At 44.7% G+C, this 27,975-nt stretch overlaps 1 protein-coding gene across 4 annotated transcripts; it reads left to right on the plus strand.

The window, feature by feature from the left end:
- Positions 1–6: 6 nt before the first annotated feature.
- GAPVD1 (GTPase activating protein and VPS9 domains 1) lies at positions 7–27,975 on the plus strand. 4 transcript variants are annotated; one of them, XM_036393842.2, is made up of 28 exons: positions 7–101; positions 224–281; positions 5,717–5,913; positions 6,233–7,076; positions 8,128–8,214; positions 9,334–9,468; positions 9,575–9,764; positions 10,677–10,757; positions 11,557–11,717; positions 12,492–12,621; positions 13,379–13,504; positions 14,336–14,509; positions 14,804–14,944; positions 15,550–15,684; positions 16,207–16,326; positions 16,772–16,849; positions 16,985–17,358; positions 17,862–17,949; positions 18,325–18,405; positions 19,054–19,176; positions 19,647–19,776; positions 20,140–20,249; positions 20,871–21,030; positions 21,330–21,517; positions 22,185–22,398; positions 22,948–23,020; positions 23,405–23,602; positions 24,287–27,975. In XM_036393842.2, the coding sequence occupies exons 3-28, from the start codon at positions 5,729–5,731 to the stop codon at positions 24,425–24,427; spliced, it is 4,467 nt and encodes a 1,488-aa protein (XP_036249735.1). In that variant the 5' UTR covers positions 7–101; positions 224–281; positions 5,717–5,728; the 3' UTR covers positions 24,428–27,975. The 4 variants fall into 4 exon arrangements, with proteins under 4 accessions (XP_036249735.1, XP_036249734.1, XP_054372908.1 ...); XM_036393841.2 differs by having other exon boundaries at positions 224–272; XM_054516933.1 differs by lacking the exon at positions 14,804–14,944 and having other exon boundaries at positions 224–272.

A 27,975-nucleotide genomic window follows, 5' to 3' on the forward strand; every position in this document is an offset into this window, starting at 1 on the left:
CGGTGCCGGCCCCGGGACTACAAGTCCCAGGAGCGCCGTCGCCGCCTGCGCAGTGCCGCGCCCGCCCGGGCCGCAGCGGGAGCCGCCGGGGCGCTGGCCGGGTAGGGACACGCTCGAATCCCGCGACAGCGCTCGGCTTCCTCCCCCGAGGAGGAGGAGGAGGAGGGAGCGGTGGGAGGAGGAGGAAGGCCCGGGGCCTGACAAAACGCTTTGGTTTTTCCAGGGCAGCGAGAGGGAAAGCGGGCAGCCGAGGAGAGACGGAGCCGCGGAGGGTATGTCGGGTGGGTTTATCGCGATAGGGCGCTCGGGAGGCGGGGGAGCGGCGCGGGGCCGGCGGCAGAAGTTGTCGGTGCGGTTTGCCGGGGGTTCCTCCGTGCCCTTCTCGCCCGGGCCAGCCCTGCCCTGCCCGCCCGGCCGGTCCGGGCACCGCGGTCCCGCTGCGGGGGCACTCGCAGAACCGGAGCCCTCGGAGCGGGGCCCTCGCGGCGCCGGGAGCCGCTCGCTGCCGCCGCTCCTGCGTGGCTTTTGTGTCGGGCAGGTTTAAAACTTGAAACTTGACCAGTGCGGTGACTTCCCTTTTTGGTCCCTCGCAGACCCCTGAGGCTGGAGAGCTCCATGCAGGCTGTGTCGGGTTTTTTCTTGCAAAGTCATGATACCGCGCTCCTGAGAGCTGTTGGGATGGAGCTCTCGGAGCGGGCATGTGACACTTCACTTACTGATAGGTAAAGTGCTCTTTTGGCGGACGATGCAGTTGACTCACGAGTAGAAGCTGCAATTTGAAGAGGATGAAGTGGAAATGGCAGGGGCAGTCCGTGAAATCTGAAATACTCTGCAAAAGCAGCAGGATGGTGGCTTCAGGAAGCACTTTTCAACTGCTGCTGCTGAGGAGGGTTCCAAAATGTTTAAGATGCTCAACACATGGATTTTGATGTGATATTTGTCAGATAACGGAGAATATGCTCTCCTCAGCAGCAGCTGCCCTTCCTTGCAGATGGGAAGGGAGCTGCTCTCAGGAGGACAGGTTGGTTTTGTCAGTCTGAACAGCTTCAAGTTCTGCACTTGTTCTGGCTGGAAGTCTGTTAGTGTGATCCTCACCTGAAGGGAACTCCACTTTCTGGCATCACAAACTACTGGAATAGATTTTAGTGTGGTTAGTGCTTTTGCTGATTTAATGCAACACGGTAATGCCATTATAGATGGCATTGGCAATGCCATAATTTAGTGGCCAGCTGATCCTGTCCTTTACTGATGAGTTCTGTTATGGGGCATGAGAAATGAGGTTCCCCTCACATGTGGATGGGCAGTATGTCCAGGGCTAGCTGAGAGCAGCCTCTGGGCAGAAACAAAGGGAGGGGATGAGTTTCTTATTAATGACAATTAGACAGTGGACCTGCATTTTGTGTGTCACACATGTTTGAGCTGGTGGGTGCTGTAATGTGAGGGTTCAGCAGTGAGCCCTGGGTCATGGTGAACCATCCTGCTGGAAAAGGGCTCTGCTAGCTCAGCTGGGGGAGATGGGCAGTTAGCTTGTGTGGAGAAATAAGGCTTGTGAGAAGCTACTATAAATACTAATGAGGGAAGAGGTACTTCATCAGGGCTGAATTAGCTTGGAAGCCATTCAGGCTTGCTTAGGAGTTATTTTTCAGTAGGATGGAGGGATTTTGCCTTGCCCTGCCCTGCCTATGTTAGATGTGCCCAAACTTGCTCTGGAAGTTGAGTCTTGCATAGCGAGACTCAGGAGGAGCAAGTAACCCTGAGCAGGAAACACAGGAGGAGGAAGAAGGATCTGGTGTACCAGCAGCGTTCACCACTTTACCTAATCTCTTTTCTGTCACTGAATCACAGAAACATGCAAGAGAGATGTGTGTTCCTGTATGCCACAGGACAATCCCAGGGACATTGTGAGGTGGAGTTCAGCACCTGAAGATTCAATGTCATGTTCTCCAGGACTTTAAGAGTGGGAAACAATCTGTGTCCTGTGTTCATCAAAGGACAGACTGCCTCAGGTTCTGAACAAATGTGTGCTGCCAGCAGGGCAAGGCATCTGGGATGCTGTCAGGTCATGCAGCCTTTGTTGTTGATATATGGAGCATCATGAAGGGAAATTGTCTGAGTTGTTGTGCTAAGCTGCTCTTACTGTGTCACAGTTACTTGTAGGTTCCTGAGTAGTCTTGAAATAGCTGACAGAAAATGGAAATGTTTCCATATCAACATGAAATCTCAGGGTTGAAAAGTAATCTGCACATAGCACAATTTTACATATCTGTTGTTCCTTCAGCCACAGCAGGCTTTAGATATTTAGGATATCTGAATATCCTAAAGTGACTCTTTTATATAGCTGTGTACAGATATCTGCTATTTCAGGTGTTGTGCCTGGTATCATAAACCAGATTGCTGGGTAATTACAGGCACCTTTTTATTTATGAGCAGCTGATAAGGTAATCTGGCAAATGAGGAATCAGCAGAGACTCTGCTCTGGAGCTGTTCCATGGTGTGTCATTGAGTGTGGCTGTGGCCAAGTGCTCTGGAGTGCACCTTGTGGAGCCTGGTCAGGGGATGCAGCTGCTCTCTCTGTTCTGCTGTGAAGGGAAGAGGTTTTGGGGAGGAGCAGTGTGTGTCAGGTAGGTGTGTTAGTGGTACAATAGCCTGTTCTTTCAGGACAAGCTTGTTGGTAATACCAGTGTCTGAAGAGAGGAGTAGTGTCTGCATCTTGCCCAACTGGGTTTTTTGGGTGCTCTTCCCTGAGCCTTGCTGAAGTGCATTGTGTGTTAAACTGCTGCTTTACATCCCTGCTGTTCCCAGGTGTCTGCCAGGAACCTCAGGTGGAGACAGAGTTGTTTGTGCTCTTGCTTGCTGTGCGTGTGTGGCTTCAGAATAATTCATTTAAAAGCTGGTGGAAGGCAGTGATGAGGTGTTCCTCTCCACAGAGCTGGATCTCAGCAACAGCCCTTGCAGTTGAGCCACTTTGATTTTTATGGAGGTTCCCAGGCTGGGGAAGCTGCTGATCCTATTTTCTTGTATGAAAGCTGCTGTCATGCAGCTGTCCTGTGGATTGACAGAAAATCCTGTGGATTTTCACAGCTCTTGACAAAGCAGTGGCACACAGTAACCTGCTGTGCTCAGTTCTGAATCAATTCTGCTCTGCTTTCGTTATTTCTGCTGTTCTGCAGCAGAGGCAGATAAGACACACACGTGGGTAGTGGCCAACTGATGGGGTGTTATCAGGTAGTCACAGGACCAGTATATTTAGCAGCACAGATGCAGCTAAGGGTGCTCTTTGGAGCCTTGTTTTGGGCCTGGAGTTCAGATAGGCAATTAGTTTTAAAGGAAAAATCAGAATGCATGGCAGTTGGCACCTTCCCACAGTTCCTCAGGCCTCAGAGTCTGCTCTTCGTGAGGAGGTGCCCAAGTTGTTCCTCTCTTGGGTGCTCACCTCACCTTCCAAGCAGGGTGAGGTTTCTTCTGTCAGGCTTTTTCAGCTGACATCACAAACAGTACAGTGCAGGAGTCTGAGCTCTTTTTGCTGGGCAGGTGGATTAATGTGTGTGTCACATCTCTGCACTCTGTGGGGCTGTGTGGACTTCTGCTGACAGGGCTTGTGGAGCTTGCTCTGACCCGTGGGCAGAGGAGGAAGGAACAGAGCATCTTCCTCAGAGGCTTCTTAGGGAGCTTTGCCCATCCCTGGTGCTGGAAACATCTTATAAACAAAACCAGAAAAAGACCCTAAGTGAAATTGAGAGAAATTGCTTGTAAGTGTAGGAAACACCTCAGGAGTTCTTTAATCAGCTTGGCTGATTGCTCTTAAATGGGTTTGTAACCAGTGACACAAAAATAGAGACTTGTTTTGAAATTTGGCAAAACAAATGACTGTAGGCAGGGGCTACAGGCTGTTCCTAGGGGTACTCCATGGGGGTCTCCCCTTCCTTCCCAAACTTGCTTAGAAGCAGGAGATCCACTAGGAGTGACTTTCTGTCCAGGAAAGTGGAGACCTTGGGTTGACACCTGAAAGTGGAAAATGCTAACTAAAACTGTTCAGTTTGATAACATATGAGCAGCTCTTGAGCACAGCCCTACAGCGGGAAGCTCTGAAAAGGCAGAAGGCAGCTCTGCAGGTCTTGTTTGTGTGTGCTTTTATGGCTTCAACTTGTTTTTCCAGGCTGATAGCACTACCTCACAGCCTAAAGACTGGTTACTACTGTGTTTGCAGGCAGTAGCAAGTTTACTGCTGGTTAGTTGTTTGGTTTTTTTTTCGCAAGCTCTTAAATTCTGAGACTAAAAATAAATTTGTTGCAAGAAGTTATTATTTGTTTCACAAAGAACTTTGGCAGCAACAGCAATGTTTCTTCTTCTAATCATTTCTCTGAGACTGTCCCAGTTAAAAACATCTGAATTAGCACATCCTTCAAGTTCCTGTCGTAATCTCATTTTTGGATGCATCAGCTGTAGCCTCTGGTTAGGGAGCTGAATTTGGTTTGGGGTCTTTTTGAGTTTGGGGTTTTTTTAAAGAGCTTTATACCCAGGTTTCTGTGTTTACTAGGAATGGCCTTTAAACCTTCGGGTGTAATAAAATTGCAGTTTTTTAATGCATTGTGACAGCTCTGTTCACGTCTGCCTGGCTTCTGGTTGTGAGGTTAAAACTATAGATGAAAGGACTTAATTACAGAAGGAGCAGTGATGGTTGTCAGTGCACCTGGTTGTCAGGCTGCAAAAACCCAGCAAATGGGACACCTGTGCCTAATGAGGGAGCTAATCTGTATTCTTCAGTGAGGATCACCTCCTGCTCTGCTGAACAGCGAAACACAGATCTTTAAAACACTAGCAGGGGAGAGCACTGGGCCAGCACGTGGTATTCTAGCACATTATTTGTAGTTTCTCAAGCATGCTCTGAATGGGTTTGTGAAGCAAGGCTTGTCCAGAGTCACTGCAGCTTGTGGGAAGTACGTTTTTTGTTTGACTGTAGTATTGCTTTGAAGGGTTCCTCACTGGAGCCCTCTGACATCTCCATTACTGATACACGTGACAGGTATATTATGGTCTGTTACAGGTGGAATCTGCCTCAACCCTTGTCCTTCCCAAATTAGCTGGTGTGGCTGCTAGTTCTAGTGGGGAAGACGTGAAGCAGTTAACCTTCAGTTCTGAGATTCCAGCAGCCAGGTCCTTGGGTAGTGCTGGGTTGTGTGGATGGGCTTTAGGGTGAGGGAGTCTGTTCCCCAGACAGTGAGTGGGAATGGGGCTGGTCTTCATCTCCCTGAACTTGTGTCACCTGAGCTGTTGCCAGGGCCACATGTCCCCAGGTAAGGCCAGGTGCACCTGAGGTGTGGTCAGGGCTGTGGCAGGGCTGTGCTCCTGTTCCTGCTCACCAGGGCGAGCTGAAAATACCTTCAGCTTCTGTGCCAGTGTCCCTGCTGTGTGCCAGACAATGGAGCTGGCACTGGGAACCTTCACTGTGAGTGTGCCTCAGCAGGGTGGGATGGAGGAGGGCACAGCAGCGTGCCCTGCCCCAGTGAGCCTGTGCCCACTGCAGGGCTGTCCCTGCTGGGCTGACCCGCGCTGCTCTGTGTGCCAGACAATGGAGCTGGCACAGGGAACCTTCACTGTGAGTGTGCCTCAGCAGGGTGGGATGGAGGAGGGCACAGCAGCGTGCCCTGCCCCAGTGAGCCTGTGCCCACTGCAGGGCTGTCCCTGCTGGGCTGACCCGCGCCGCTCTGTGTGCCAGGGCTGTGGCACCATGGTGAAGCTGGACATCCACACGCTGGCCCACCACCTGAAGCAGGAGCGGCTGTATGTGAGCTCGGAGAAGGCGCTGATCCAGCGCCTCAACGCCGACGTGCTGAAGACGGCGGAGCGGCTCTACCGCACGGCCTGGATCTCCAAACAGCAGCGCATCAACCTGGACAGGCTCATCATCACCAGGTACTGCACACCCTCTGCCAGCCTGCAGGCTCTGCTGTGCTGTCATAACAGTGTGGGGCTGTGAACCAAACCTCAGCTGGGGAATCTTACACCAAAAGGTACTTGTTAGCCATTGAAGCAATTGGTTTTTTAATACCCATGTTTGTTTTGCTTCTATTCATGAGAACAAGCTATCCAGAATTTGAAATAATTTGTAGTAACTATCTGGAAAGACTTTTTCCTCTGTGGCAGCCTGGTTTATGGATAGATCATGTGGTATTTCTTAGCAAGTTTGTTTACTTAAGAGTTACTTAAAGTGTTTCAATGTTTTTCTTTAAAGTGCTGAAGCTTCTCCTGCTGAATGCTGCCAGCACGCAAAAATCTTGGAGGACACGCAGTTTGTGGATGGGTACAAGCAGCTGGGATTCCAGGAGACTGCTTATGGAGAATTCCTGAACAGACTGAGAGAGAACCCCAGGCTGATTGCGTCCTGCCTGGTTGCTGGAGAGAAGCTCAACCAGGACAACACCCAGAGTGTCATTCACACAGTCTTCACCTCCATCTATGGCAACTGCATCATGCAGGAGGACGAGAGTTACCTGCTGCAGGTGCTCCGCTACCTGATCGAGTTTGAACTGAAGGAAAGCGACAACCCCAGGCGGCTGCTGAGGCGAGGCACCTGTGCCTTCAGCATCCTGTTCAAGCTCTTCTCCGAAGGACTCTTTTCTGCAAAACTTTTTCTTACCGCTACCTTACATGAGCCAATCATGCAGCTTCTGGTTGAGGATGAAGACCACCTGGAAACCGATGCAAACAAGTTAATTGAGAGATTCTCCCCAGTACAGCAGGAGAAGTTATTTGGAGAGAAAGGCACAGAAAAGTTCAAGCAGAGAGTCCAAGAGATGGTTGACTCCAACGAGGCCAAGCTGGTGACCCTGGTCAACAAATTCATTGGCTATCTCAAACAAAACACGTACTGTTTTCCCCACAGCTTGAGGTGGATTGTGTCGCAGATGTACAAAACGCTGTCGTGTGTGGACAGGCTGGAGGTTGGCGAGGTCAGAGCCATGTGCACAGATCTCCTTCTGGCCTGCTTCATCTGCCCTGCCATCGTCAACCCGGAGCAGTACGGCATCATTTCTGATGCTCCTATCAATGAGGTGGCAAGATTTAATCTGATGCAGGTATGATTCACAAAGGGAGCCTTGAAAATATATAAATGGCATTTTTCTTCCCTCTAGAACTGATGCTACTGCAGTACAAGTGAAGGTGTATATATATATATATATTCCTGTATCCCTTAGAAGAGTTGCACATATCATTTATAAAAGCTGTTTTAAGGGATGGAAGCTAAGGCATATAAATGACTAGAAGATGAATTCTGGAATGTGTGAAAAAGAACGTTACGCTGTTCTTGCAAATGTTAAATATTATACCAGGTATTGCAAAAAATAATGAAATACTTTGCTGAAAACCCCTTGTAGTGTCCAGTGCTCTACTTGGAGCATTCCCCAGCCCTCATGACCAGCTTTTGCCATTATGCAAACACTTGGACAATTTAATGATGTTACATAGAGGAGTCATCTGAAGGTGTTGAGCAACACTTGTCTGACTGAGGATGTTCCTCCATGTGAGGAACAAAACCTGCTTTTTACTGCTGTCTATAAAGTGGGCAGGGAGCGATCCTTACAGTGCAGTCACGCTGGGGAGTTTGCTCAGTGTTTCTCTGAAATCCAGCAGCAATCCTCTCCTGTGTCACTGCTCACGTGCTGCAGCAGAGCACTTGGCAGCTCTTTAAATTGAGGGTTGCTTTGCAGTTGGAGATGAATAAGGGATATGTGCTCTGAGATAAAGGGTTAGCCCTCCTGCTATTTCTCCTTAGTAAAATATATGCAGCCTTTGAAAATCTCTAGGTTTAGATGACCTAGATTCAACTCTCAATTCTGACGTGTTGCAAAAACAAAACATGCTTTGTTCCTGGCAGGGGGAAGTATGGATGGTCACAGCCTACTGTGTGTGCACATTTTCTTGTTAAAGGCAATGACTGCTTTTTTTTCCTAAAGCTTCTTGCATTTTTTTCTTCCCTGAAAGCAAGCACAAATCTCTGTCCACTCAATCAGAAATATTCCTTGGAGTATTAAATGAAAAAGGATTTAGAATGGAGGAGGTTTTGTGAATGTTTTTTATAATCAGGTCCATGAAAGGCTTATTCTGTGTACTTCTTTTTGATTTCAGGTTGGGAGACTTCTGCAGCAGCTGGCAATGACAGGCTCTGAGGAGGGAGATCCACGTACAAAGAGCAGCCTCGCTAAATTTGACAAAGTAAGAATCCAGGCTGAAAAAATCCAAGACTTGGTGAATACGTCATCATCCTTCTGCAGCCTGCTTTCTCAGACTTTGCAAAGGACTACTAAGTGTTTAATTTCCAAGTTACATGTAATGAAAAGCAGATTAAATCCTGAAAGAAGCTGGGGAAAAAAATCGTGAATACTAGAATTAAGGGTTGAGGATTCTTGCTTCTACTCTGACCTAATATTTCTTAAAAGAAAATATTTAAAAAATTAAATTAAATGGTATTTTCAACTGAGCACTGTAAGTGTTCAATGCCAGGTTGGACAGGGCTTGGAATAACCTGGTCTAGTGGAAAGTGTCCCTGCCCATGATGGGGGTTGGCACTGGATGGTCTTTAAGGTTCTTCCACCCCAAACCTCTCTGTGATTCTGTGAAACACTGAATTCCTATCTGTGGCTTTTCAACTGAACCTAACAAAACACTTTGATCTGAAAACAGCCTCAGTATAACGTCTGTCTTAACACCAAGTAATTTCTTAGTGCAAGTAACTTCTCTTTCTTTTTTGCATAGTTTTGCTTTTTTTTATTCGGCTTTTCCTGGTAGTATGAATCCATCTGTAGCCATAGAGCAGGTGCCTTCATCAGAGCAACAGTGAAGCTGATGACCTTTGATAGATTGTCAAGTGTTTAAAAACCTGTTGGCATCCTTGGTAACCTTGTATCTGTCCAGGTTTTGGTAATTCTAGTTGTTACACAGTCACCACACAAAGCTACACATTTATTGTAAAGTAACTTTTACCTCAGATTAGAAAGGGATGTTGTTGTTGCTTCTTTGTTTCATTTTCAGTCTGCGCTCAGCAGATCCTTCAGGAAGGGCCTGTTTATTTCCGTTATTTTTCCCTTAAATTGTAAGAGGACACTTGAGTATGTAACACTTTGGAAAGCAGGAAAGGAGCAAAGGAAATGCTAAAAGTACCTGCACACTTTCCTCGCTTTTTCTTCAGTGACCTTAAAATTTCTGCTATTTTATCCCAGGATTGCAGAAGTAGGAAGCGAAACTTTAATTATTCTGTAGGCTACTTAACTCCTGCCATAAGTTTCATCCCAAACTCTAGGGAGGGTGTCTCATTCCTGCTGTCTGCTCTCTCAGAGCTGTGTTGCTGCCTTCCTGGACGTGGTGATCGATGGGCGCGCGGTCGAGACTCCGCCGATGTCGGCCGTGAACCTGCTGGAGGGGCTGAGCCGCACCGTGGTGTACATGACCTACAGCCAGCTCACTGCCCTGGTAATGCCTCCTGCTGCTGGAAAGGACCTGCTCCCTCCTGTCCCACCTTGGCCAAAGCAGGCTGGTCTGCACTGCTGCTCTCACCAAAACCATTGTCTGTGTTTAGGTTGGCTTCATGCGGAACGTGATGTCAAGCGATCAGCTCAAGGAAGATCGGATGGCTTTGGAAAACTTGCTGGCAAATTTACCCCAGAACAAACCAGGGAAAAGCAGCAGCCTTGAAATGACTCCATATAACACCCCCCAGCTTTCTCCTGCAACTACTCCAGCCAACAAAAAAAACCGACTGCCCATAGGTAAGGAGAGCGAGCGGAGCTCCCGCCGGGTTTCTGACACCTCGGGCATTTCTGTGCCAATTTCTCAGTCATCTCTTGGTCTTACTCTTCATCTACACCTTCAATTCCTACTTTTTCTGTGTAGATGGTGAAGAATTTTTCCTAAACCGTGGTAACTTCCTAGTGTCTAATGCAAGTGTGGTGAATGACCTTCATCACTCCAGCCTGAACTGGAGGAAATTTCTGGAGTGGTTGGGAGTTGTAATGGTGGTGATTGGCAGTGACAATAAAGGGAAGGTTTGAAGGTGGGAAGCAGATCAAGGGGCAAAATTGCTTAGTAAAGTAGTAAGATGGAAGCAGAAGCATTTAATTAGTGGGATTAGAGTAAGTTTAACATTTTTGTTAGAGAACAAATGGACAGGAGGATGAGCAAGCAGGAGCAAGACTTTTAGAGTATGTGAAGAGAAGAGAAAGTTTGTCCTTTCTCCATCCCTTGCCTGCTCTAATTCCAACTGTCAGTATTCTGGAATGCAATTTTAGGTTGGTTGGGTTTTGTTTTTTTTATAGGATTTCTGGGTCTAGATTTTTTCCGTGTTAATAATACTTTAATACTTTCCTTTAAAATAGGAAGTGTGGTACTCTTCTTCAGGGCATATTTATGTGACTATGACCATGTGGGATATTTTTGTTCAAGAGATTTGGTGTTGGTATGTAAAAGGATGAAAATATACAGAGGCCAATAAGTGGCAAAAAACCCCAAAAAACCACCCCCAAAACAAACCTGTCCCATGTTGGTTTAACTCTGCTTTTGAATGGTTCTGGTCTTACACCTCTAAAGTAGTGGCACTTTACAGCATTTATTTTATGGTATAAAATAGCTTTTGCTCAAAGTTTTTGTTTCTTTTGTTTCATTTTAATGCTTTCGAACTCCAGGACAGCAGTTGGCAGCGATTACTGCCTGGGATACCTCTGCTACCAATCTGTCAGCTCACATAACTCTAGTAACCCCTTTTGGTGGGTAATGCCCTCTTTCCATTCTTCTGTGCAACTCTGACTCGTGTCACATCACTCAGCATGCCTTTGGGCCACCCTGGCAGATTTCTGCAGTATATGAACTTGTTTTGTGTGCATGTGGGTTTTAAAAACCCCTCTGCCAGATAATCAGAATCTGGCTGCCACTTCTGCACACTTCCCTTGTTTTCCTCGGGTCAAATAAAGTAGCAATTGGTGTCATGCTGCCATTCTTAGAAGCCTTAATTTCATGTGTGTGTTTTTATTTCTGTGGAGCCAAATGTGGAAATCTGAGGCCAGTTGAAAAGGGGACATAAGAGTGGAAAAGTAATGAGAGCAAACCACCTGATGTTGTATTGTGTGTCTGGGTTTGAGACACCTGTTAGAATAAGATTTTCTACTTCTTAGGAGAAAAAACCTTTTAAACAAATTAATTAGAGTTTTAAACCACAGAAACCTAGACCTTTTTTTAGTAACAAACTTAATTTTCTCATATAATGTATAAAAGGTCTCTGTGTGGTTGGAATAGGCTGAATTGCTGTTGTCAAACAAGTCACAGTGTACCTTGTTTTTCTGCTTCTCAACTTTTATGTTGAAAGTTTCCTTTTCCACAGGGCAGTACTCAAGTTTAAACATCAGTTCCATCTCTCAAAAGTTTAATAACACTTTGATTTTGAAAATTTAGTTAGTGTGTGTTGCTAATTAAAACACTACAGTTCTGTATTTCCATTATATTGTCTTTTTTCCTCCTTAAACAAAAGAAAAAGCTTTCTAATGTGGATATTTTGAAATATTTTCTTAGCCACTCGAAGCAGAAGTAGATCAAACATGCTAATGGACCAGCATGGAGATCATGAAGGATCCTCCCAGGAGACTATTCCAGAAGTGCAGCCTGAAGAAGTGTTGGTGATTTCTTTGGGGACAGGTCCACAGATTACTCCAGGAATGATGTCAGAAAATGAGGTACCCAGAAACGATGACATCTCAGATGTTTTGAACTATGCAGCCTCTGTTTTCTCCAATAGCACAGCAGGGAGGGTGCAAAGCTAAGTTTGGTAATAAAGCTGGAATGGGAGTTTAAATCCTTGCTGTGTGTTACCGAGCTTGGGGGTTGTAGCTTCCAAACTGGCCTTTGGTGGTGGGTTTGTTCCCTCACTTAAGAAGCTTAAGAGCAACCTGAGCTCTTGTTTCTGAGCATTAAGAAACTGCTGTGTCTCTGCATGCCCTGTCCTTTGGCTCCAGGGAGACAGTGAATGGCAGAACTGGAGCACTGATCCTGATGCTTTTGGCAGCTCATGAAAGGCACAGGCCCAGGTTCTCATGGGGGCAGAGCTGAGCTCACAGTGCCATCAGTGCCTGCAGACTGTTCCTGGGGCAGGGCTGGTGTTCAGCCTTTTCCTTCTCCAGCTGCAGCACAGCTGCTGCTTCCAGCTTTGCTCCCTGCCTGGTGCTTGGGATTATCTCCTCTGGCAGCCTGGTGCAGATCCTTTCCATGCTGCTCTGCTCTGGGGTTGATGAGGGACCTGTGGCTCCCTTGTTATCAGGACATACCCAGTGTCCATGGGGTGGTTCCTTGCTTTCTCCCCAGGCTCTGACTTAAGAGGTTGCTTTTTTCTAACAGAATGTAAGAAATTTGATTGTTCCATTAACAATACAAAAACGTTGTTTCATTTGCTGTTTGTTATCTGAAAAATAGATGATTTTAATGAAGTCCTGTTTCTCTCTGCCACCCTGCAGGTGTTAAACATGCAGCTTGCAGATGGTGGGCAGGGAGATGTCCCCATCGACGAGAACAAGCTCCATGGCAAACCTGACAAAACCTTGCGCTTCTCCCTCTGCAGTGACAATCTGGAAGGAATATCTGAAGGTGAAGGGCTGCTTAAGTCTTGAAGAAGTTTTGTTGCTCTGTTGGGTTTTTTCCCCCTTAACTGTAAAAGGAAGGTGTGTTAAATACAGCATTTTGGCTTTGCTGTTTTGAAGACTGTGCTATTTCACTCTGAGAGCCTGTCTTCTTTCTTAGTTGTTCAGAGAATAAAGCCTGGAGCTAAATTTTGACCTACAAAGACATAACTGATTCTGAGAGTTGGGAAGAAAAAGACTTAAGTGTGTTTAAAAAGAGAAAATAGAGGGATTTTTGGGTTTGTTTTTTTTTCTGTTTTAAACTTAAGTGCAGTACTAGTTATTAAGATAATCTAACTTAGCTCTAAACTTGAATCTCTCAGACTTATTTTTCGTCATGTCCTATTACCTGTTACTTACCTCAGAATAGTTTCTGCCCAACTCCTTTATATGAACCTCAGACATAACAAAGCACAGATATCTGTGGGATGGAAGAGGTTCGATCACTTTTGCATTATTTTGTATAACTTCCATAACTTAATTTTTGCTCTATCTCCTCAAAATAAGCAAACAAATTCATGAACAAGTAAATAAGTTAAAGACAAAGACTTCATTGGCTTTTAAGTTCCAGCCAAGTACAGTAGTGGTGAGATTCAATATTTTGCGTTGGAACTGCTACTTCATTCCTTGTAATTTTTCTGGTGAGTTTTGTGTCCTGAATTGTTAATGCTGTATATGTAGGAGCTGTTATTCAAATGAGTTCTAAAGTAAATCTGTGTTCCCAGGCCCTTCCAATCGCTCCAACTCGGTGTCCTCCCTGGACCTGGAGGGGGAGTCGGTGTCGGAGCTGGGCGCGGGCCCCTCGGGCAGCAACGGCGTGGAGGCTCTGCAGCTGCTGGAGCACGAGCAAGGCAGGTGCCACTCTCCTCCCAGGGCCTCAGCTGCTGGACATGCTGAACCCAAGTCTTTGTGGAAAGAGGTTGCAAAACTGATGAATTAAAGGAAAAAAAAAAATAGACCTTTTCCTTGTGCAGCTGCTCTTGTATTTATTTGTGGTTTTGGTTTTTTTCCCCCCTAGAAATTTCCTTTGTAGTCTGTTGTTAGGAAAAGGAATTCACCTGGAATTTTGAGACTTAAGTCCTTTATAGGAAACTGTAAAGTTTTGCTTGATATCAAGCTCTTCCCTTCAGGAATGGGGTAATCTGGATTGGAGTAGTCTGGAAGTATCTGGACAATTTTCTCTTTAATGTCCATTTGTCAATCACTGAACAGGTTGCCCAGAGGTTGTGGCGTCTCCAGCCTAGAGATGCTCAAAATATGACTGGACATGATCATGAGCAACCTGGTGTCCTTGACCAGGGCAGAGTGTTTGGGCTGGAATGATCCCTGGAGCCCTCAGCTTTTCTGTGATCCTGTTCCTCTACAGGAATTGTACCGGTGTCTTTGTAGCACTACCTTTAATTTATTTTTTCTGTCAATTTAGTTGATAGATTGCCATGTGTACTTGCAGATTTTTCTTCTTATGTCTCAATTTTTTTTTCAGGCAGCGTTTCCTGAGTAGTGTAATAGTGCTTTACAGGCCTTCCTTTAACCACTGCCTTGCCTGACAGTATTAGGGGATTGTTTGTTTGGGATTTTTTTCCTAATGTACTCTTACAGGCTTTCACTCTGAAATAATTGGAGAAGTCTGAAATAATTGGAGAAGCCTTTCAGAAAATCAAGAACCGTTTCTTTTTCCACAGCCACAACTCAGGATAACCTGGATGACAAGCTCCGTAAGTTTGAAATCCGTGACATGATGGGTTTGACTGATGACAGAGACATTTCAGAAACTGTGAGTGAGACCTGGAGCACAGATGTCTTGGGAAGTGACTTCGACCCCAACATTGACGAGGACCGGCTGCAGGAGATTGCAGGTAACGGGTGTGCTCTGGGTAGGTCCTGTGCTGCCTGGAACCTGAGGCTGCAGAGCCCTCCTCCTCCTCCTCCTCCCTTCCCCAACAGGGGCATTTCCACAGATTCCACTGGAGATTTGCTCTAGGAGGATTTTTGTGTGCATGACCTGGACTGTGCTTAGTTACTGGTTTCTTTTCACCGTTGTGTTTCCTGATTGCTTTACCAAGGCCACTTAAGAGGTGTTCTTCCTTTTCTCTCTAGAGCTGACTGCCCCAGCCCAGCTCTAGCCATACGCTCCGGCTTTACTTTTGCAGGTGCAGCTGCAGAGAACATGCTAGGCAGCTTGCTGTGTTTGCCAGGTTCAGGATCCGTGTTGCTTGATCCCTGCACAGGTTCAACCATATCAGAAACCACAAGTGAGGCGTGGAGTGTGGAAGTATTACCAAGTGACTCAGGTCAGAATCGGGCAGTTTTTGCATATTTCTTTAGCATGATTCTAAGACTCTTCCAGAGGCATAGAATGCAAAACAGCAGCCTCTTCCTCTTCCTCTTTCTTCTAGAAATTACTGTCCTAGGTTTAAGTTAGTTTTTGCAAATACTTCCAGGATTAAAAGGACAAAATGCTCCTAGACAGAACGAAGATGGAAAGCATTGGGAGAGACTTCTATTACCTAAGAAATTCTTAAGGTCTGAAGGGGAAGAGAAGGGTTTTCAGAGCAAATTTGTGCTTGCTTTCCTTCCCTATGGTAGGACCTATCCAGGACCACGGTTTACTTTGGTTAGTGAAGATGTGACTCTATCCTGTTGTCTAAGACATCCAACAATTAAAACAGTAAACACTCCTTAGCATGTCTGTGCAGACAGAGCATTGCTGTCTGTGCAGAGTCCTGCCTTCTGTACCAAAGGATATAAGAAAATTCTTGCTGAAATGGTTGAGTTCCCTAAAAACTTGATGCACTAAATCACCCCCACCCCTTCCTTCTGCTTGTGAATGTTTAGGGAGCATGGCATTGAGTGATGACACTTTCTCTCTCTGCTGTCCATTGTCTCCCTTTTGTAGAGGCTCCAGATTTAAAACAGGAGGAGAGGCTGCAGGAGCTGGAGAGCTGCTCTGGGCTGGGTAGCACGTCTGATGACACTGATGTGAGGGAGGTCAGCTCTCGGCCCAGCACCCCCGGCCTGAGCGTTGTGTCAGGTGTGTGAACTGTCTGACTCCATCACAGCTCGTGCTTTATTTATACATCACTCATAAAACAATTTCCTGCACTTGTTCTGGAATTTTCAAAGCTGTGATTCTTTGTTCACCTCACAGAAGAAATAAAAAAGGCAGCGGAGAGGTGGATGCCCTGTGCTGCAATAGCAGTGGTTAGCAGAGAGTGTTGCTTTGGAAGAAACTCTAAACTTTCTTGCAGTTAAAACAACTTGTTTTATTTAAATAAATCGTAGCTCTAGTTCTTAATTTTCTGCAAAGTATATAAGAATGGAATGTCTTTCTAATGCCTCTTGTCAGAGTCTATTCATGGCTATGGTAACACTTTTGAAGATGTAGAGCAAAAATAAACTTGTTTTATGAGTACAGAATTTTGTAATGTCTGTAGGTGCTACTGTGAGTTGGAACTTGATTACTCACCGTCCACCAAACATTTTAACAGCCTCGGGATTTTGCTTCCTTGCTCTTTGAAAGACTATTACAGATGCTTCTTTTGTTATGTGTAAGGTATTAGTGCAACATCTGAAGATATTCCTAACAAGATTGAGGATCTCAGGTCGGAATGTAGCTCTGACTTTGGGGGCAAAGATTCTGTAACAAGTCCTGACATGGATGAAACAGCCCATGGTAAGTTACTTATCTGGAATCTCTGATAAAAGCAAGTGACATTTATGGAATCCTTGAATTTTACAATTTCACAATTTCAAAGTGCTAGTGACTAAGCTTAATATTTTCCTTATTTGCCAGTACTGTATTTGTTTGACAAAGAGGCTCCAGTGCTTTGCTGTACTAGAGCTTGAGTACTAGATCTAAGATCCCTAATTTGGTTTGATCACATTGACTCTCCTCTTGCATTTTGGAGCTGGGCTGCTCCCCAAGAATTCCCCATTTTTGTGATGTAACTTTTTGATCATTTCAAGGTACTACAGAGATCTTTCCACACAGAATATCTTTACAAATACTTTGCAGTATAAGTTTTGTAAACTTTTGTTGCTGAAGTCTGTTTTTCCAGCGTCTCTCACGTTGGAGGCAGTTTTGGCATCTCACTAACTTTGCTCTCTCTGTATTTCAGGAGCCAGTCACTTGACATCTCCTCCTTCTCAGACAGATTCTTTGCTTGCATTGTTTGACCCTCTGTCCTCAAATGAGGGTGAGTTATAAAGATTAAGCTTTGTTTTAAAAACAGGCATTTTCAGTGCTTCTATGTTAGTAGCAAGTAATCAGGTAATTTGGAATAATACTGAAAGAAATATGTGTGTGGCTTCTCTTCTGCTTGTGAGCACAGGTGTGTCAGCTGTAGTAAGGCCTAAAGTGCACTATGCAAGACCCTCTCACCCACCTCCAGACCCCCCCATCCTGGAGGGAGCTGTGGGAGGGAACGAGGCCCGGCTGCCCAACTTTGGCTGCCACGCCCTGGTGCCAGCAGAGCTGGAAGCCTTCAAGCAGAGACACTCGTACCCCGAGAGGCTGGTGCGCAGCAGGAGCTCCGACATCGTGTCCTCGGGCAGGAGGCCCATGAGTGATCCTGGCTGGAACAGGAGGGCTGGCAACGAGGACAGGGAGCTGCCCATGGCCTCCAGCAGCGCCGGGGCAGCGGCGCTGGCGGCCGCCTCTCAGTCGTCATCTTCGTCTCCCAGCAAGGACTCCTCCAGGGGAGAGGTGAGGCTTCTATTTAGCATTTTATTTGTGTCTCTCATGCCCACTTTAACTACACATCCAATGCCAGAAAGTTGGAATTAAATGTTGTTAGCTAAGGAATTACAACACACTTCTGTTATCCTTTAAACATTGGCCAGTAATGTTTTAAAAGATAAAGCTGCAAATGTTCAGAGTGGCTTAAAGGGATCTGGCTTTCTTAAATTAACTGGATGAGGTTTACTGGTGGTACTTCAGAAATGGATTCATTGGAGTGTTAAATTGCAGCAGCCTGAAAATTAATTTTCTTTAAAAAAGAAATAAGTGAAACTAAGGTTCTTTGAGGCTATGGGTTTGCATTTTTGGAATGTCTTCTTTAGGAGAGATATTTCTGACTTAATCTGCTCCTTGTGCTCTGCAGTAGTTCTGTTTTTACAGTCAGTGTAGCAAAAGCTGATGTGAAGGAGAAATTTTCTCTTTACACTTGATTTGGTAAATGCTCAAATGTAGACTCTGCCCTTCTGCAGATTGAGGAACGGAAAGACAGTGATGATGAGAAGTCTGACAGGAACAAGCCCTGGTGGAGGAAACGTTTTGTGTCTGCCATGCCCAAAGGTAGGATCATGTCTCTCTAGGTTTGGTACTTCAGTCAGAGTTCACACTGCCTTTATTATCTCTTTAGTCACCTTTATGGTTAAAGTATAAATAAATATGTAAATAAAAATAGGAAGCTACCTGACTCCCTTGGCAGTAGCTCCCTAGAGTGTGCTGTACCTGGAAGGCAAAACTGTTCTGCCTGACCTCACGTGTGTTAAAGGTGGAGCTGGCTGTAGGTGATGACAGCACACTTCTGCTCTACCCCATGGATAAGCTTATGCTTTTATAGAAGTTGATTTGATGAACATTTTCTTCATTAGCCCCTTCCCTGAAGTTTCTGGTATTTGGCCATTATCTCAGAGTAGTCTTTGATGAGGTACCTTGCATTTTCAGCTCCTATTCCATTTAGGAAGAAAGAAAAACAAGAAAAAGACAAAGATGACATGGTGCCTGACAGATACGCAACGCTTCAAGGTATGTGAATAACATCATCATAGTAATTTTCTCTCAGAGTGTGCCTCCTGGAGCTCCAGAGTGCCCACCAGGTAGCTATTGACAGACAGGTACATGCTGTTGTAGTTCGTGTTCAGAGCTGACATTTTGAATAAGAAAATGGATAAAGATTTCCTGACTTGAAGGCTGTTTTTAAGTTGTCACATGTCTGTCTGGGCATGTAGTGGATTCTCAACTCAAGTCCTCACTTTTCCCCCACCCTCATTATAGAACTCCTGTCCTTGTCACAGCTGAGCTGTAAGCTGTACACACAGTCCTGTAATAGTTACTTAAGTGTTAAATTAAACATGGTTTGAACCTGGGTGTTTCGTTTTCTGTTTGCCTGATCCTTTCTAGAAGTCTTCAAATACCCATTTGTGTATGCAGTATAAATGTGCTGAGGATCTGCTCAGGATCTGACTTCATTTGTTCCCTTTGATTGTACTGTTTGTTTTCTGATTTGCTTCAGACTTTATTAATACATTTGAATTTGGGCTGCACAGGACACAAGCACCTCTTTGTTTGATCTGGTTAAAAACAGAGTCCAAATGTGTAGGCTTGAGTTTTTGTATTTGCATTCAGTTGGCCCAACACCAGGGTAACTCCTGTTGTTTTTTATGGTCCTTTCAGATGATCCCAGCCCAAGGCTCAGTGCTCAGGCACAAGCTGCTGAGGACATTCTGGACAAATACAGGAATGCAATCAAGAGAACGAGTCCCAGTGAAGGAGCCATCGTGAACTACGACAGTGCAGGTGAGAACCTGGCTTTTGTAATCACCACCAACATGGCTTCTGCTCCTTAAAGATAAAAACACTTCAGTATTCTAGACAATGTTAGTATTAGCCAATGTGAGCTCTGAACAAGGAATGTTTTGTCAAATAATCTGTGGGACAGTCCCTCAGAGGCTGGGAATTAAATCAGTATTCCCAAGGACAGCTCTTTTGTGTTGCCATTGAGGGAACTGGGTGTTGATAGCGCATCTCCTACCAGTTTTTTGTTTTGTTTTAAATGGCACTGAAGAAGTGCCTTCCAAAACTTTTGCAGTTTTTTCTTAGGAGCTTCTAGGTTGTATGTTTTAATGTGCATTTTTTCATATATCCAGAACAAGCTGGTTTATTTGCTGTCTCCATTCTCTCCCTGACCTTGGAATGATGAGCAGGAAATTAGTCTGGTTTCTTCTTCTGACTCCTCTCTTGAGGTGCAGTGTGTTTTTGGTTTCCAGAGGCGATTGGGGATGGTGAGAGCATGCACGACTCCCCGCGGGATGAGGCTTTGCAGAACATGTCTGCAGACGACCTCCCAGACTCTGCAAGCCAAGTAGCACAGCCACAAGGTTCTGCTTTCTCCTATAGGTAAAGACATGTCCAGGTTTCATCTTAACCACAAAGTAGAATTAAAAGCTGAAGCTGTGTGACTGGTTCCCACAAGAATCTTAATGCAGATTCTTTGTGAACTTTGATGTATCTCAAACTGTCATATTTCCACTGGTGGAGGGATATTTGTAACCAGAGAGGACAGAGAGATTCAGTGTGTAGAAAATCCCTTTGAAAATGGTGCTGTATCAAAAAACCTGATATTCTAATGTCTTGACAATGCTATATATTAAAATGATGTTAAATAACTTCTAGACATAAATAAAAAAGAAAGTAAAGATTTCTTATTGAAGAAGCAGACCTCTCATCAACTGTGTTAAGAGAATATTTTTCCTCTTTAAGGGATGCAAAGAAGAAATTGAGATTGGCTCTTTGTTCAGCAGATTCTGTTGCCCTCCCGATGCTGACACATTCAACAAGGAATGGTCTCCCAGACCACACAGACCCTGAAGGTACAGGCTCTTTGCACTGTGTTTGTCTCTCCTTGTCCCTGTGTAATAGCACTTGTACTGCACCATTTATGGTCCCTTCTCTTTGCCATAAATATTGAGGGCACAGGCTGCCTTTTGCCCCCAGAATGTTTTCATTCTCACTCCACAGGCAAGCTGCCATCTCAGCCTGCTCTCAGATTTTTTTGTAATGAAGTATCACAGATACAGTGCAGGTTAGAGCCTGAAGCTATAGAATAGACTCTGAAAATACATGTGCTGTTGGGAGTCGTGCCACTTGAATGATTTACTGGGTCTTTGTGTTGACTTAGTATAAATGTGTTGTGTTGTATCCTTTCATTCACTCTGGGTTTATTTGCAGACAGGTGAATATGTCACTTCATGGGGTCCTCTTCACATTTCAGAATGGTTCTAAAAGCTAGATAAGATAGTGATATGGTGGCTTATCCTCTGATAGCTGGAAAATTCAAAAAGGCTTCTTAAATTGTTCTAAAATAGCATTTATTCCCTAATGTACAGAAGTTTTGTTTTAAAACATTAATGTGTTTCCCATATTCAAAGATAGGTTTTTTTCATCGTGCCTGCGTTTCTTTTCCTTAATGTTTTTCCTTTGTTCTTTATTAGATAATGAAATTGTGTGCTTCTTGAAAGTTCAGCTGGCTGAAGCCATCAACCTGCAGGACAAAAACCTGATGGCGCAGCTGCAGGAGACGATGCGCTGCGTGAGCCGCTTCGACAACCGCACCTGCCGCAAGCTGCTGGCCTCCATCGCCGAGGACTACAGGTACCTGGGCAGGGGCTGCTCAGCTGGGGCTCCCACTCCGTGTCTTTATCCACCAGAAGGTTGGGAAGATCCCTTTTGGTTTAAGTTGTACTTTACCAAACCAGCTTATTGCATCTCTGCTTCCCCACAAAAGGATGCAGTTGTCTCACCCGTGTGAGGCAAACTTCCGAATTCAGGCATTGTTTTGTTTTAAAAGGAACAGGTGGAAGAACCCTTTGCACTCTGACTCAGCAGTTTAGTTTATAAAGCTGTTAGCCTCTGTCTTTGTTGTGAATCTGACACAGAGCTCTGTGCTCTAGGAAAAGAGCTCCGTACATCGCTTATTTAACGCGCTGCCGCCAAGGCCTGCAGACCACACAGGCGCACCTGGAGAGGCTCCTGCAGAGAGTCCTGCGAGATAAAGAGGTGGCCAACAGATACTTCACTACAGTCTGTGTGAGGCTACTGCTAGAGAGCAAGGAAAAGAAAATAAGGGAGTTCATTCAAGGTGAGATTAATGCAGACAAAGGTTTTATAATTCTTTACTCTGTTTTTAGCTGCTGACTTGGGTTAATGTTTTAAAATACATCTTTTGATCTGAGGAGTAGACTCCTAAAATGATTTTAATTTCAGATGGTGAATTAATGGCTAAACAGACAGATTACTGTGACTTTACAGTATGTTGTGGTAGCTAAGCTATGGTAATTGTCTGCATTTTTCATGGGCTGAGAGAATGAAGGTAATTTGGCCTTACTTGGCCAAAAAAGTTATGCTAAATCAAATCATCTGCCCCATGGCAGAAGCATGAATACTTTTAATTATTTTATATCTACTGATATATGATAAATTAAGTTGCAGCATTCAGTTCTTAGTCCAGAACCAATGGCTGCACCTTAGATGATATGGGGGATAGTAACAGTGTGAATCAAGTGAATGAAAGATTCAAAAATATCACAGCATAAGAGACACCAGGAAACTCAAAACAGCCCCTAATACCAAACCGGTTCTATGTTCTCTGTGCACATATCTGACTAAATGAGGCACATAAGGAATTTGGAGTCAGTTTTTGCTCCTGGAGCATGTAGTGCTGCACATCAAATGTGCCTGAAAAACTTATCAGAAATAGGATTTTTTTACTTAAGTGAATGTTTTTTCTCTTCCTCCTTTTTTATCAGATTTCCAGAAACTCACAGCTGCAGATGATAAAACGGCCCAAGTAGAGGATTTTCTGCAGTTCCTGTACGGGGCTATGGCTCAGGATGCCATCTGGCAGAATGCCAGTGAGGAGCAGCTCCAGGATGCACAATTAGCCATCGAGCGCAGTGTGATGAATCGCATTTTCAAACTCGCCTTCTACCCTAATCAGGATGGAGATATTTTGCGTGACCAGTAAGTTAATGGAATTCAAAGGACTTGTTTTCTCTTGTGCAGTTGGTGCAGTGGAAGCTGTGCAGCCCTCCTGCCACAGACTTGCCTGAGTCAGCCACACAAATTCATGTTTTTGTTCAGAACATTTTGTAAAAGAACGAGGAAGGGCTTTAGGATCATCTGCAAATGTGTTTGCAACAAACTGCTAGAACAGGAAAAAAAAAGTTGTGTGATGATTTGGGGTACAGACTGTCAGGTCTGCAAGTGTGTGTGCTGAGAGAATGATCAAAACCTGGTTCAGAACTGGACCTGGTCCATTTTCTGGTTTCACTCAGTATTTTCCATGCATTTGAGGTTCCTGTGGTTTAGAACAGACGCTGTTGGGGTGCTCTAGAGGACGTGTGGTTGTTCCTGGCTGTACAGAACAATTCTCTGCATTTTCACTGACCTGGTGTCCATAATCTGTAGGGCCACATTCCTGAAGATCTTTCTTGTCCTATCAAACATGGAGCAAGTTTCCTCAGCTGGCTGGCTGCTGCTTAATTTTCACTCTTGTTTTTTGTGTTTCAGGGTCCTTCACGAGCACATACAGAGGTTATCCAAAGTAGTGACTGCAAACCACAAGGCACTTCAGATACCTGAGGTAACAACTCTTTTCCTTTGCTTCTGTATTATGTGTGTTGTTGTTTGGACTGGGATTGGGATGGGGAGAGGATTGTTCTGTTTTACACTTAGAAGGGTTGCTTTGCTGCCTGTGACAGCTGAAATATCCTTCAGGAAATTTCACTGTACCCCTGCTGTGGCTGTACCCAGCTGCAGCTTCTCTGGGCACAACCTGTGCCAGGGCCTCACCATCCTGACAGGGAAGAATTTCTTCCATATCTGTAACTTAAATCTCCCCTCTTTCAGTTTGAATTCACCTTGCATTCAATGTTCCCATTTCTCCAGCACCTGTGAGCCTGTGGTGGCTGAGCTGCTGTGCCCAGCAGAGCTTGCCCAAGGAGGGCTGGTTTGGTTGTTTCCCCAGGTGTACCTGCGCGAGGCGCCCTGGCCGTCGGCGCAGTCCGAGATCCGCACCATCAGCGCCTACAAAACGCCCCGGGACAAGGTGCAGTGCATCCTGAGGATGTGCTCCACCATCATGAACCTGCTCAGCCTGGCCAACGAGGACTCCGTGCCTGGGGCTGATGATTTTGTTCCTGTTCTGGTCTTTGTTCTCATAAAGGTGAGTTCTTTTGCAGAGATCACAAACCCCAGTTAATCCCTGTAATAAACAAGCAAATTTAGGAGAGCTAATGCCTGTGGGAGGGAGCTGGCCAGGCTCAAACCCAGATCTGATTCAGCAGGGTTTGAATAGGAATGTCAGAAATGTGGTCAGTTACGGTTTTTGAATCCAAGCAAACTTTGTATGTGGAACCAAGAATATTGGGGTGCAGATGCTGTGTTGGGAGTAGTTTGTTTGAGGTATGTCCACAGCATCTGTCACCTGTGCCTGCTTCATGCTGTCCTCAGGACCAAGATGCAGACCAGGACTGACTTGGGTTGTATTGCTGGTCTTCTTTGACATGAGTGGAGAATGGTCTGACGTGTAAGATACGGAAACAACAGGCTTTACATGTGTGAGGTCCTGATGACCTTCACAGATTGTGGCAGCGTTTGCCCTCTTTCTCTTGGACTGCTAGTCATTTTTCCTTGTTGGAAAAATGTTCCTTTCATCAAACCTGATGCCTTCTGAGCATGTGAAGTGGGGCTGGTGAGGATAAACAGTCCCTACCCTGCAGGCAGGTTACACACTCTGTAGGATGAGGATCACTGCACAAAGGGAATTGTGCTTCTGTTCTGTACCTGACAGTGTTTGTTGATGTTGGGCTTTGCAAACAAGCTGTATCTCGCTCTTCTCCCACCCCAGGCAAACCCCCCTTGCCTGCTGTCCACTGTGCAGTACATCAGCAGTTTCTATGCCAACTGTTTGTCTGGAGAGGAGTCCTACTGGTGGATGCAATTCACGGCAGCCGTGGAGTTCATCAAAACTATCGATGACCGCAAGTAGCTCGCACAGCACAGGCAGACTGAGCAGGAGAGGAGTTTCTAAGAATGTACAACAGCTGCAAAAGCTGAAGAAAAGACTTTCCTTGTAAAATACTGTACAGAATTGAGGCATTTTAAAACACACCTTTGCTAATCTAATTAATTTAACAGATTTTCCTCTTCTCTTTGGGTTGCGTTTTCCTCCCCTCTAGATACTGGCACTGCAAAAGGGACCACAGTTTTCAGGTATTTTGGAATCTCAAAACATTCAGAAAATTCTTCATGCTTTCTCCACCACCCCTCTTCCTGAATTCTTATTCACGTGAATAATTCACTTCATTTAATTTCTAATGAAAAACTGAAACAAGAGGAAACAGGGCAGCCACGTAGTAAACTTTCTAGTTGAATACACCTTTTATTAAGAAAACACCAGCCACACTGAAAGTTTGTAGTAGCTGACATCAGTTATTGGTTATATTTCACCTAAATTTAAAATCTGAGAGGACAGTGTAAATATTATATAACTCTATTTAATGCATTGCAAGTATCTTTGGACTTACTATCCTTTGAATAAACAAGCAGAAGCCTCTCTGACCTCTAACAGGTTGTGACCTACCATGTTTTGGTGACAAAAGGACTTCCTCAAAAGGCTAAGATTTAAAAAGGGCAAACTGAACTATTTATTAAGATGTAATTACTGAAATTTCTAAAACTGGAATTTATAATAGGGCTTATTAGCTAGCTGAACACTTCTTGGCTAGGGCATTAGGGTGTTACAGAGGTTTGGATATATAGAGGAGAGGGACTGTAAGTTACAATAGAAAAGTCTAATATAAAAAGGAGAAATAAAATACCTTACTGTAATATTTTTTCTGAGCTATTGTGTATACTGTACAAACCCCAAACAGAGATCCTTAACAGAACCTTGGGCTGTAATATATATTTTGATTAGTGACATTAAATACATATGCCAGGGGGTTCAGTGAATGTTTTTACTAAATGTTCTTCGTGTTGTCTGCTATGCAGCAGTGCAAGTTTTACTGTTCATAAAAAATATTTTAAAATAATATAACACTGTTCTTTATGAAACATATCATGACATCAGTTCAGGGTGTTTTATAGATTTCTCACCCCGCCTTCCCCTTAAACTGACAGTTATCAATTTAAGGAGGTTTTTATGCACAACACCACATGGGTTTTTCATGAGTGAAGTGGTCTGGGGCATGTTGGCTGTATATAAGCACTCGCTGCTCTTTTTCAGCTTCAATGCACTGAAAAAGGACAGTGAGCACTGAACTTTTTCATGTCAGTATTATTTCTTGCTCTTTCCAGAGTGTTCATTGCACTTCTGACAGAGGGATGTGGTAAGACTTGGTGTCTGTGATTGGTAAAGAAAACAAAATCTTTCTCACATTCTTTTCAAAACACGATTGGTTCATTTTTGTGTGTGTGTGCATTTTGATGATTAAAACCTGTAAGCAACTAGTACTTGGGAAAATCATGTGGTCAATTGGAATTAGAGCAATTTATGTAAAGTATTGAGTGCTTGATTTGGCTGTGCTACTTGTCAAGGCATAATCAGGAAACTCACTTTTTAGGGCTCTCAGATATAACTCAGTCGAGCAGTTTTGCCAAACTGATCCCAGGTGAGAAGGTGGGATGGTAACCTTTTCCTTTTCTCTATAGTCTTTCTCCTCTATTAGAGACTCAGTTGTGTGGAGGAGCAATACTCAGTCAAAACAGAATTCTTCTGATCTGCCTTACTCGGTGTCTCAGTCTGTGTAGCATTGCAATATTCTGGTTATTTAGCCTTGATGGGTTTTTGGTGCTGAACATATAATTCAATATTGCAAGCACAGCCCTGCAGCAAAGCACAAACATGCCCTTGAAGATATGGCCAGATCATATCAAAAAGCAATATAAATTCATTTCTATTGAAGTGTCCTGTAATACGTAATTATTACTTGAATATCCGAGATGTTAAGACTGATGTGTGAAAGTTCTGCAGTTTGGGTGTTAGTTGAGGAGGGTATTTGTGGGATCCCTGAAGAAGGCACAAGGACACAGGAGGTGGTGATCACCCCTGTGCTGCCCCTCTGTGCTGGCCTGGCTCACAGGGTTTGGGTCAGCACCATCGGGGCTTTCAGGTTCACTCTCCTTTATGGAAGGGGCAAGAACCATTTCCTCCACAGCTTTTATCACTTAGTTTCTCTGCATTGAAAAATACTTAAAAGAACTGGAGTCTTTTTTTAAATGTTACTTAGTTATTTTAAAACCAGTAGGTGTTTCAGTGAGCCCCAGGTGAGCTGAGAGTTTTTGTAGCAAGATGGTCCTTTGCTTCTTTTTTCCAGCCTACTCTGAAGGTCCTTTATTAGTCTTGATAGGTGTAGTTAGAGAATTAGGCTTTCCAAAGAATTAAAAACCTGCCTGTAATGTCCTTCTACTGTTTTCCCCTGCGTCCCATAATGTTTTGTTTTAAAATGCTAAATTCCGTGTCTAGGAAGTGATGTTGTTAGGTTTGATGTGCAATAGCCAAGGTGGAAAGACACTGCATAAAGGACCAAAAGTAGCAGAACTGCTGCCAAAAGGTGCCAGCCACGGGCCTGTTGCTGTAATCTCGGTGCTTTCTGTGAATTTAACTACTTGAGCCACTGGAGGAGGAATGGAACATTTTGGGCAAAGTGGAGCAGGGCAGGGTCCTTGGTACCAGGTCACAGTGTGGACTTCAGGCTTGGCCGTTGTCTCAGCACTGATCTTGGCACGTTCTGAGGAGCTGCCACGTTAAACAATGGCATGTCTGTGCCTGGGAATGCTGCAGAGGTGCTGGTTTCCTTTTTGGGCAGAGGAGGGAAAGGAAAGCAATGGGGTTTTCATCTCTAGGAGATTCCTTTATGCTCCTAAGTGAGATTTCTCTTTAAACCTTTTTAAAATCCTCTTTAAGGAGAATCAGAATGTGTCTGGCCTATCAAGGATTTGAGTTTAAAAGTTTTTGTTTTGAAGACCTTTTACTACCAAATGCTGAATGTAACTGCCATAAACTTCAGGAAAAAAAGCCACGAACATGATGCTGTTTCCTGTGGGTGAGTCTGGTGAGCACAGAGTTGGTTTGTATTGCTTGGAAATGTTCTTGTTCTGTTGAGCCAAATTCTCACAGAACTGGAGAACTCACTGCTGTGGGAATGGGGTGGGGAAGGGGTAGGAGAGGGGCAGAGCTGCTGGCAGCAGAGCTGTGTGTTGGCACCAGAGGGGCAGCGTGCCTGCAGAGCTGGAGCAGCACAGGCAGCGCGGACAGGGGGAAGGATGCTCGTGTCTGGGTACAGCTGGGGACGTGGTTGAGCCTGTACTACTTGAGAATTAACCTCTGCTCAGTTAGTAGTGTGTGTTCTGTACCTTTTAATTGTGCTTTACCTCTATTGAAAAGCTTTGTACTGCCTCTCCTCTTTGGTAAAGCCTTTATAAATCTAAATTAACGAGCTTGCACAATCTTGTATACAGGAACCCCATCTTGTCTCTTAACGTGATTATTAATGTATTATTCTGTAAAAACTGATTAAAAGGAGAGCAGTTTAA

Source organism: Molothrus ater, chromosome 20, assembly GCF_012460135.2.
Source record: "Molothrus ater isolate BHLD 08-10-18 breed brown headed cowbird chromosome 20, BPBGC_Mater_1.1, whole genome shotgun sequence".
NCBI lineage: Eukaryota > Metazoa > Chordata > Aves > Passeriformes > Icteridae > Molothrus > Molothrus ater.